Source organism: Dromiciops gliroides, chromosome 4 (genome assembly GCF_019393635.1).
Source record: "Dromiciops gliroides isolate mDroGli1 chromosome 4, mDroGli1.pri, whole genome shotgun sequence".
NCBI lineage: Eukaryota > Metazoa > Chordata > Mammalia > Microbiotheria > Microbiotheriidae > Dromiciops > Dromiciops gliroides.
Window position 1 is genome coordinate 225,030,382 of NC_057864.1, and position 12,471 is coordinate 225,042,852.

Sequence of the window (12,471 nt, forward strand, 5' to 3'; positions counted from 1 at the left end):
AGAATGATGTGGGTGGTTGTGTAAATTTGTTTGGCTACAACCTGGATAAGGAAAAACAGAAAAATAAGATAAAATGCTTGCTTGACTTCAAAAAACCTTACTACTCAAATATTTACAGTATTTTCCTTCTAGTTCTAATTTTCAATGATTCTCATGGTGAGAATTATACATTTAATAGTCCCAGGAAAGGTTGGAACCAGTTTGAACCAATTTGTGAGAGCCAATTGTTAATTATTTTACTGTGAGCAATTATAACTCAGTAATAGGCAAATGACACAAATCAGGGCTGACTTATAGACTTAAGGAAGTAATGAGAGAAACTTTTGTAATGCAATTTAAGCTTAAACAATGCATCCTTGTACATTTTGCTTTTCTTTTTGTTGTTTGTTTGTTTCTGGAGAATTGGTTGTTAAACATTTGCCAGGACACCATATTTAGATAGAGCAAAAAACATTGGATAGGTATCCAGGAGATTTGAGTTCTGATCCTGAATCTGGGCTAACTCATTTTATGTGTAACATTAGGTAAGTCTTTTTTTTTTTCTTTTCTGAGTCTCACTTTAAATTTACCTACAAAATAAGAGTTTAGGGCTAAGTGATCTCTAAGGTCCTTTCCTACTTGAAATGTATAAACCTTTATTCCAAGAGTATTAAATTAATCTCTTTCATTGAATTTACTGGTCAATTCCATTTAATAGTAAATAATTTAATCAAATAGCCATCTAATCTGTCATATATAATTTTGTTTTATCAGTATTTTACTATATATAAATAATATAATAAATTATTGAATTACATTATTTTATAAGCTGCTATTTATGCCCATATTGAAACAGCTCAGTTTGCACAGCTTTTAATAAAATTCAAGTTTCCTACCAGGAGTCTCATTTTAATACTTTACTTCCATAATCAATTATCAATCCAGTGTTTACTGATTTCAAAGTATTATATGTCAGAGGAGAGTGTACTTCTCAGAATGATGATTTCTGTTTAATATAAACTTAGAGAGTTGGTAGGGATCTTAGGAACTGAATTTAATAAACATAAACCACTTATTATGTGTTTTCAAGGTGCTTATTAACTACCAGGGAACGGGGGGGGAACCTGTTCACAAATAACGCTAATATAAAAAGAGAGTATGGAAGGTATAATGGACTTCAGGCAAAATACTATGAAAAATTTGAATGATAAAGTTCACAGAGTCAAGTAAGGCTTCATAGAGGATGTAACCCCTGAAATGGGCTTTGAATAAAAGGAAGGAAATTGGAGCAAGAGAAGACATCCATCTAAGGTCTAAGGGGATATTATGTAAAAGGCTATAGAGATGGTAGAGCAACATGATATTTCCCCAATGGAGAGTTTGTGGAAGATTCTATACATAGATTAGAGGGTTCAAGGATTTCCATAATCTGGCTCTAATTTCTCTAACTATTCTCATTCACACAATGTATATTATGGTAGAGGAAGTTAGAGCGAGATAATGGAAATTCTTGAATGTCACAATCAAGAGTTTATATTTCATTCAGTAGGTAATGGGGAGCCACTGAGGGTCTTTGAGTAGAAGACTGATGTGATCAGAGATAGTCTTAATACCTTACAGCCTAACTTTACAAATGAAGAAACTGGAACATCAAATTCTTAAATGACTAACAGAACTAGGATTAGAACCCCCCAGGCCTCCTAAAACTTAATCTAAGAATTTTTCATTATACCACATAAACTCCCACATTTTGTGGGCCAGTGAGTTTTAGCAAATGAAGATAAGGCTTGTTTCAAGGTTTTGGTTTTCTCAGCATTGAGAGAAATATTTATTAATGTCAGCTAATGTCATCAACTATAGGGTATGAAGTAGTAGCACACAGAAAACATGCTAGGCCTGGTGAAACCCACTCCTTTCAGTCTCATTGAGCTGTGGAGGACCAAGGAGAGAGGTAGAAGAGAGAGGAAAAAGAGGAGTAACATTATAGGATAATCAGGAAGAGATATTCTAAACTGTGTTTATATCAAAAGTTGAGGGAAAAAAGAATTTGCAAAATAATCAGATCCAGGCAAACAATTTGTATGTTGGACACAGTAATGTGAAGGAAAACAGTTTTGAAAGACCTCTGATCAATCCAATGACCAATAATGACTCAGTAAGATTGACAGTGAGGGGGCAGCTAGGTGTCATAGTGGATAAAGCACCAGCCTTGGATTCAGGAGGACCTGAGTTCAAATCCAACCTCAGACACTTGACGCTTACTAGCTGTGTAACACTGGGCAAGTTACTTAACCCTCATTGCCCTGGGGGGCGGGGAGATTGGAGTTTGACAGTGAAACATACCTCCTACAAATGGTGGGTGATAGGTACAGAATGAAAGATATGTTTTTAAATATGACCAAAATGTTGGTTTATTTTGATTTAATTGCATTTCTTTGTTACAAGGGAAGGCCCAATGGAGGGAAGGGTATGGGAGAAGGTGCAAAAAAAGTCATTCTAAATATTTAAAGGGAATTAATAAAAGGTTTTTTTAAAACCACCAACAAATTACTCTGTTCTCTTTCCTTCCTCCAGTGAGAGTATTGTATCAGGGATTTTATCTTTACTGCAGTGACACAATTATTTTCTAGACTAAATCAGAACTCCTTTATCTCTCTGTGGGTTGCTCTTTTGGATTTGCTTCTGTAAGGCAGCTAGGTGCAGGGTTCAGCAAACTGCTGCCCGCAGGCCAAATCTGACCCACTTGTCTTTGTACAGCCCAAGCCAAGAATAATTTCTGCATTTTTAATGGTTAAAAAATCAAAAGAAGAATAATATATCATAATTCATAAAATTATATAAAATTCAAATTCTATTTTCCATAAAGAAAGGTTTTGTAGGAACCAAGAGATGTTTATACATTTACATATTGTCTGTGGCTTGTTTTGATGCTACAGTGGGTAGTTGATGTGGCATTCTCATCACCTCAGATAGTTGCTCACAATTATACCTTGACAGCATTTTGAGTATAATGCATATCACCATACTGTCATTTTATTTTATTACCAGCATATACCTATCACATGAAAACAAGAGAAGAAGAGGAAAAGTTTTATTATAATTTTTTTGAGTTTAGGACCAAGATTGAAATTTTTCTGAATGGAAAAAAACTGCCTTCAATCACTATGATTGAATACTTTGTGTTTTTTGTTGTTGTTGTTGTTGTTGCTGTTTTTGCAGGGCAATGAGGTTTAAGTGACTTGCCCAGGGTCGTACAGCTAGAAAGTGTCAAGTGTCTGAGGTTGGATTGGAACTCAGGTCCTCCTGAATGCAGGGCTAGTGCTCTATCCACTGCACCACCTAGCTGCCCCAATTAAATACTTTAAAAAATAATTTTTGCTACATATTTCATAATGTTTCTTAATGAATTTAACATAAATTTTCAAGGCAAAGTAGTGCTTTTATACTGTGATAAAGTCAATTCAACAACAATTAAAATTGTTTGAATCTAAGATCATGTCAAGTTGTTTTCTATACTTCTTGTGCTCTCAGAAGTTAACACACAAAGCAAGATTTTTCCTTCCTACACATATTGGCAGTACATATCTTTTCCATGTTAAAGCTAAAGTTCTTTTACAGTTTTTATTTTTTCTCTGGTTTTATAATTTTTTGGACCTCAGTGCAAGTACAAAAAATGCAAAAGGAATAGCCATATTTCTGACTCCATTGAACTGTGAAACTGAAGAGCTTCCAGCTAATCTTCATTGGAAGTGATTCAACTACAATGTAATGACATGCTAAAAGACAAATATCAAGAGAAGACTCTAATACAATTCCATAAATGCCTTCCAAGAGATAAATATGCTCAATTGAAATCAGATGCTTGTGAATTGATATCAATATTTTATAGTACCTATCATGTGAATATATTTTCAAAGATTGAAATACATTAAAAAATGATCAGCATTAACAAACATTTATGAGCAATTTTGATGATAGGGTATTCTAACTTTGAAATCCAATTCAGTGTAATGTTACTCCCCAAAAGAATTTCATTCTCATTACTAGATCTTTGTTATAAAAAATTATACTCAAATATTATTATTACTAATTGTTTAATTTCATCAATAAAAATATGTGGCGGGGGGAGGGGCAGCTAGATGGTGCAGTGGATAAAGCACCAGCCCTGGATTCAAAAGGACCTGAGTTCAAATTTGGCATCAGATACTTGACAGTATCTGTGTGACCCTGGGCAAGTCACTTAACCTTCATGCCTCCCGCAAAATAAATAGAGAGAGAGAGAGAGAGAGAGATGAATGAGTGAATAAATAAGTAAATAAATAAACAAAGAAATAGAAAATAAAAATATGTGGGAATTTGTTTTCTCTCTTGTTATAAGAAGTACATATAATATCCTTGATTTTACCTTTTTTATTATAAAGCCTAAAATATTTACTCTTTGATTCTTTACAGAAAAATATTTGCTAACCCCTGATATAATGGCAAGTACCTACCCTATAGGTTCAGTAAGACCTGAATTTGATTTCTGCCCCAAACACTATGACCTTGGTCTCTCTTAGCACCAGTTTCCTTATCTATAAAATATGGATAATAATATCTTATACCACATGGTTGTTATGATTCAAGTAAGATAATATATGTAAAGCAATTAACAAACCTTAAAGTGATATATAAATTTAGCTAAGACATGTCTTGTTTTTGGTTTTTGGTTTTGGTTTTTTTTTTTTAATTTTGGTTTTGGGTGGGTTTTGTTTTGGTTTTGTTTTGGCCAGGCAATGAGGGTTAAGTGACTTGCCTAGGGTCACACAGCTAGTAAATGTCAAACGTCTGAGGCTGAATTTGAATTCAGGTACTCCTGAATCCAGGGCCAGTGCTTTATCCACTGTGCTACCTAGCTGCCCCAATGACATGTTTCTTTTTTAATACCTTATTTAAAAACCATGGCTTGTTATTTTTTTTTCCTTAGGGAAAGGAGGTGGGAGCATGATAATTGAGGATAGGGATAGTAGGGAAAAAGGAAAGAAAGAAAGAGTGAGAGAGAGAGAAAGAGAAAGAAAAAGAAAGAAAGAAGAAAAAAGGAAGGAAGGAAGGAAGGAAGGAAGGAAGGAAGGAAGGAAGGAAGGAAGGAAGGAAGGAAGGAAGGAAGGAAGGAAAGAAAAATCAACGAAGCTTTAAAAAATGCAAAGAAGAGAACAAAAGGCCAGAAAGAAGCACAAACAGTAAAAGTGGGGGAAGTGCAGTCAGGTAGCACAGTGGATAAAGCACCAGTGCTGGATTCAGGAGGACCTGAGTTCAAATCTGAACCTTCAATACTTGCCACTTACTAGGTGTGTGAACCTGGGCAAGTCACTTGACCCACATTGTCCTGCAAAAAAAAAAGTGCATGTATACACATATATGTGTGTATGAAATAATTTTATTCTACTATGAATATGGAAATGCTCATTTTATTTGGGATTAAGTTCAGATTAAAAATAAATTTAGGGGCACCTAGATGGCGCAGTGGATAGAGCACTGTCCCTGGAGTCAGGAGGATCTGAGTTCAAATCCAGCCTCAGACACTTAACACTTACTGGCTGTATGACCCTGGGCAAGTCACTTAAACCCAATTGCCTCACAAAAAGAAATAAACAAACAAATCAATAAATAAATTTAAAACAAATATATACATGCCATTATACTATGTGCCAAGGAAGATTTAGAGAGTGAACTATAGTCTCTGCCCTCATGAATTTTACTGTCCAGCAGATTTCATATAAGGTAGGATAGAAAGAAATGGCAAGTGTCATGGGTGTGTCAGGTAACCTTTACCTTATCTACTGTTTTCCCACAGGGCTCTATGGGAAGGATGTTCACCGAAGTGGAGGCCCTGATCTCCATAACTTCATCTCATCTGGATTTGTCACCTTAGGAAGAGGACACACGAAGGGTACAGTGGAAACCATTTTTTACTAAATACAAAGATTGTCTAGGGAAAGTCACTCTGAAACATTGAAGATGGTTTGGAGGCCAGACAATTGTCTTGGACAGGAATGATTAGGGTGAATCTGTGGATGATTATTCCTGGTGATTTGGGATGCTTCTAGTGGAGCTTCCCAGGAATAGAGGATATGACATTAGGGCCCATAACCCCTAAGTTGGGATACGATAAGCAAGAAAGACCCACACTGTTCATTTTGGTTTAGGAGCTATATGGAGCACGAAATATGTAGTATTTGCAAAGTGGACCTCTTTTTTTTCCTTTCTAAACTAACATTTTCTATACTGATTTCTATACTCTGTATGCATTGCTAGTATGCATTATGAGTTTTATTCTATAGACAGCCCAGCATTCAGTGTGTAGATATGTATATCTTATACAATATAGGTACAAACCTAGATGTTAACCTGTCCCTAAAGCTACAAGATGGAGCTTCTCTATTGAGCCTGTATGTGATGTAGCTGATGTTGGCTTGCAGAGCATCTTGTAGGGAGATGCGGAATCCTGCTTGTTTACATTTTCTGTTTTAACAGAATCATAATGGTGTTGTGAGAATTCTGTCACTACACGAGTAATCTAGTCCAAATCCATCTAATTACTTTTCTACCAATCTGTATACTTATATAGAACCAATGTGAAATATATGCAGAAATATTTTCCTGTCTTACTCTAGCTGAAAATGTGTCTGTTGTTACATGAGTGAAAAAGGACAATTTACAATATTTCTTACATTCCATGCACTTTTTTTAAAGAATTCTCTATGCAATGTTAATTATATAGAGAAGAAAATAATCTGTACCTGTGTATGTTTTCTCTGTTGTGTCTATGTGTATCTAAATAAAGTTTATCAAGGATACAGGTGATACTTGTGGGTACTAAGAGTTATAGGCCTGCACCAAGGACCTGAGTCCTACTTATGCATGCAAACTTCTGGCTTCCACACATCCTCCTTCAGTGGTGAATCGGATCCACAAATCTAGGTTGTCAAGAAGAAGCATGGTGCCAAGCTGAATTTTTCTCTTTTTTTAAAAAAATGCAAGGTTAGCGCTGGAGGATGGAAGGTAGAAGAGAATATGTCAACAAGTAGATCATCCTTGAATAAACAATGTAAGTGGCACTTGGCACAAATATTAATATCATTTCTCATCTGAGAAACCTTTTTCTTACCCCCTCCCCTCATGTGTGTATGTATATATGTATGTATGTATGTATGTATATGTATATATTTTCTCCCTCTTTGTCCTTTCTTAATTCATTTCTTTTCCTTCTTCCCTTTTTCCTTCTCCCCTGTCTGTGCCATAGTGCCCATGAATGTCATTTAGCCCTGCTATGGCATTCAAGGTCAAAGATGTTGCTGACTCCTGCTCTACAATTAAACTCCATTGACCCACTCCATACCCTATGATGACCCACAATTTATATGATGAAATTAAATCCCCCAACAGATTAGGATAACCACATTGATGTTCCTTGCTATTTATGGCATAGAGACATCACTCTGGAAGATTTGGGCCATCTTTCAAAACCATTTTATTGGTACCAAAGAAGATTATATAAACAAAAATGCGTTGTTGCTTCACTATAATGCTATACTCAATCATCATGTTCTACAACAGTTCCCTACCATGGATTGGCCCGAAAACAAATCTGACATATGCTGATTTTTCTTCTCTGTTAAAAAATATTATAAGATTAAATGATTCCCTCAGGCAGTATTGATCCACCAACTACCCCAGTGTACTACTCCACTAGCTTCTTGGGATGCCAACAATTTCAAACCCTTAGGGAGTGTATAACTAAATGTTTTGTACTTTCCTTTTTTTCCTCTTTCTCTTACCCTTTTCTGCTTTTACCATTTCCTTTACCTTAGTTAGGCATACCAAGGAGGTCATATGGGAATTACTCACCTCTGTGAATGCTCCTCTGGACTAAACAGGGTGTTAGCCCCAAACTAAGATGTTTTCCCACTCCAGCCCATACCCCATCAAATCCCTATTCATAAATAAGGTTATACTTTGGGGGCAGCATCCCCAGAAAAAGTCAAATTCTATGCTATTGCACCTCAAATATTTATGTAAGGTTTAAATAAATATCAAAGCCTTAGTCAATTAAGTCAAAAAAGGAATCCCATGGTATATGTTGGAGTGATAAGGGGGTTAAAAGTGAGAAAGGACAATCCTGTCCTTTTATTTCCATCATAGCAGAGGGCTCGTTTTCATTGATATTCATATTGATTTGTATTTATATGAGATTTAGGTAATTTTGAAAAATTACAAGTTAATAGTTACCTTAGATCAGTACCAATTTAAATAACTCTAGAAACAGCACTGCTCACATATAATCTTAACTGACAAATATTCCATTTGGGCCAGCACCTCCTTAGAACTAAGTTAGGAGGAACACCATAAAAGAAGTGACTGTCAGCAAGGACTAAGCAGAACTCCTTTAGTGTTTTTGTACGACCATGAAAAGCAAGCGGAATGAATCCAATTCTCCTTTAATGTTGCTCAGAGCCTATGTACATGGAACCATAAATCAACTGGCCAGTTCAGTCAATTCAATAAGAAAGTTAGACAGGTGAGTTATATTGGCATATATACAGCCTGAGCCAATCTTTCTCAAATCTTTTTGGCTTTCCTCACAGGGCTTTGTACTAGGACTTTTCTAGGGGTCATAATTACCTAAGATGAAATCTAAATTAAAGGACATAAGAGAAGTGACAGTGTCAGAATAGGTCTCAAGTACCATGGACTAAACCCCACAATCCTCTCATAGGTAAATAAAGCTATATGAATGATGAAATTACAGAAGGTGAGGGGGAGAATTATATAAATAGGGAAAGGAAAGATAGAAGATAGAGGGGAATAGGTGCTATTGCCCCAACCACATCCATGGATGAATAATGAAGGGAAGATAGTTTCTCTGGTCTCTAAACAAGAAGCTGGGGTACTGAAGAATGGGAGAGATGACAAAAGGGAGGAATTAAATCAAGGGTAATCAAAAGAGGAGGACATAACCCAGTGAGAGGAAAGGGTCCCACTGAGGAATATTCCTGTGAAGAATAATGTGTATCTCTAATGGGAAATGGTGATTTTACAGTGAATCTAATCTGAGGGAATTTTGTGCACAAGGAGATTCCTTCTTCTGAAAGAGTCCATGGTCAACATCTTGTCTCAGCGAAAAAACAAAACATATTTTCTGAAAGCAATCCACACCCAGAAAATATAAAGAAGAAACAAACAAAAAAAAAGTTGGATAAGAACAGAGAAAGAGAAATTTTGAAATAACCACTAAACTAAGAGTCATAAAAGCAAGGAGAGAAGAGAGTGAGAATTAGATAACTGAATGAATGAATGATTGAATGATAAATCAATGAGTTAAGAAAAACTCCAAAAGTATTGAAAAAGTTGAGGAACAGGAGTGGATGGATGAAGACAGAGAGGGAAGAGTTTGTGAGAATGGAGTTGCATCAAAGTAGGTTAAGAAAAACTGATCATTGGGACAAAGTACAAATAACAACATAACTAAATACTAACTAAGGGGGATCCAAATTTAAAAAAAAATTACTAGAGACAGAAATGGAGGAAAACATAAACTAACTCATATGACATTAAATGTGAATAGATTGAATAATACAATAAAAAGAGATTGACAGACTGAGAAAACAAAACTTTGTAATGTTACGAGAAATTCACATAAAAACCAAAAATATATGTAGAATAAAAATGAAGGTTTGGAATAAAATTTATGTATATCAGGGCAGCTAGATGGCACAGTGGATAGAGCACTGGCCCTGGAGTTAGGAGGACCTGAGTTCAAATCTGGCCTCAGACACTTAACACTTACTGGCTGTGTGACCCTGGGCAAGTCACTTAACCCCAGTTGCCTCAACCCCCCCACAAAAAATTACATGTATCAGGTAATACACATAAAATTATCTGTGTCAGGTGAATTTGAAAAAGCAGAAATTATAATCATTCTAATATACAAAGCCCAAAATGAAAATTCACCAAAAAATCATAGAGAAGTAAATATTAATATTAAATATATACTCTACAAATGGCATGGCATCTCAATCCATGAAGGGAAAATTAACTAAATTTTGCAAGAGAGATAATAACACAATAGTAGAAGATTTTACTATTTCTCAGAGTAGTACAAATCTAAAAGAAAGATAAAAGGGAAAATTTAGACTGAACAAAATATTGAAGAATTTAAAGCTGAATATGACCACTAGAAAATATACATATTTATTCAGCCAATATGGAACTTTTTTATTAATTGAGGCACAGAGAAATTGTCAATACAGGTAAAAATTCAGAAATAGTAATCACATCATATGATGATGACTTGTAAAATGGTGATTCAATGAACAAAAATAAAGGACATCAAAATGTAGAATTAGTAATGAAATAGTAAATAATAAATGGGTCAAAGAACAAATAATAGAAAAAGTTAATTAGGTGAATGACAATGATAATAATAAAAACAACTGCCAAAATTTCTGGGATGCAGCTAAAAGATTCCCAGAGGAAAATTATATTCCTAAAAGAATAATTTACTGAGTATTCAATAAGAATGTTCAATGGCAGTAAGACACGAGAAGGAATTTCTTAAAGGCATAGTTATAGGGAGAAAAGATACAATACAATTCTTATTTGCTGATACCATTATAGTTCACTTAGAAAATTCTAAGGTATCAGTAAAGATACTAATGGAGAAAATATATAGTTTTAGGAAAGTGGTAGTTACAAAATCATTCCACAAAATAATCAATAGCATTTCTATATCATAATAACAAAAGCAAAAAAGAAAACTTAACAAAAAAGAAAATTCAATTCAAAATAACTATAAAATGCACAAAATATTTTGGAATCACTCTCCCAATAAGTTACTAAGTTACTAAAATTACTAAGGTAATAACTCTCCCAATAAGTTACTAAGTTACTAAAATTACTAAGGTGATACTTTTATGGACCATGACAATATGGTAAAAATTATAATACTATTAAAGTCAATTTACATATTTAACACTAAACCATCAGACTCACAAAGGAATATCTTTCTGAGCTAGGTAAAATAATTACAAAATTCATTTGGATAAACAAAAGATATAGAATATCAAGAGGTACAATTGAAAATACAAGAAAGAAAAGGGAATAGCATTTTTAGACTTTAAAATACATCATAAAACATCAACCATCAAAATTATTTAGTATAGTTAAAATAGAAAAGTAGCTCAAAGGAATGGATTAGACGAGGAAGAAGCAGATATAATTAAACTCAATAACCCAATGTTTGACAAACCTAAAAACACAAATTACCTAGGAAAGAATTTCCTATTTAATAATAAATGCTGGGCAACTGGGAAGAGGTCTTGCATGAATTATGCTTAGACCAACATCATGCATCATATTCCACATTAAATTCAAAATGCATATGTGCTAGCATTAAAGATCATACCATAAAAAATGAAAGACAGCAGATAACTTTCACAGATATGAGTATGCAATAAATTCTTAACCAAATAATGGATAAAGACAATAGAAAAGATAAAATAGATAACTTGATTCCATGAAATTGAAAAACTTTGCACAAACAAAATTAATGAGTCTAAGATTTGATGGTAAAGACTGAGAAAATGTTTTTATCATATATCTCTGACAAGGATTTGATATTCAAGATATTTAGACAACTAAATGCATAATATAGAAATAACATCTATATATACATATGAACAACTGTCATCTTTTAAAAATGGTCAAAGAAAATGAAGACATAATCTAAATCATGAATAATGAAAGAAATACAAATAAATACAAGCTTAAGATTTTACCTCACACCCAGAAAAATTGTCCAAAATGATAAACTATAACTAATGGTCAATGTCAGAGGATTATGGAAAGATAGAGAAACTAGCACATTGTTGATGAAACTATGAACTATTAGAAATATTTTGGTAACAAATTTTGAATTGTGTAAATAAAATTACTAAAATGCCCAAACTGTTTGACCCAGAGACTCTACTGGTACATATATACTACCATTACCACCCTGCTTCCTCCCTCCCTGAGTAGTTCATTGACAAAAAGAAAGGATCCATGTCTACCAAAATATTTATAGCCACATGTTTTGTAGTACCAGAGAACTAGATACAAAGTAGATGACCATCAACTGGGTAGTGATCAAACAAATTGTGATCAATATAATGTAGTATGACTGTTCTGTAAGAAACTACATCATTATAAATATAAAGAAGTGAACAGGTATGAAGTAATGTAAGCAGATCCAGAAAAATTATATACAAAATCTTACAAATATAAGTATCAACAAGCATCAAACAAAAAATTAGTGTTACAGAATTATAAAAATAAACATCCCCAAAATAAGATATATGGGAAGACATCTCCCTTACTCCTTTGCAGAGATACTTGGAACATTACATATAAGATCATATAAGAACATTACGTATAAGGTTTATTTGTTTTTTTCCCTATGTGCTGTTAGGTTTT

General features: G+C 34.0%; 1 protein-coding gene across 2 annotated transcripts in view; it reads left to right on the forward strand.

The window, feature by feature from the left end:
• SHISA6 (shisa family member 6) overlaps nucleotides 1–12,471 on the forward strand; it is a 449,490-nt gene that overhangs the window by 241,664 nt on the left and 195,355 nt on the right. For both annotated transcript variants that reach the window (XM_044005521.1, XM_044005520.1), the window contains exon 4: nucleotides 5,813–5,908. In XM_044005521.1, coding sequence (XP_043861456.1) covers nucleotides 5,813–5,908 — 96 coding nt within the window. The remainder of the gene's footprint in view (nucleotides 1–5,812; nucleotides 5,909–12,471) is intronic.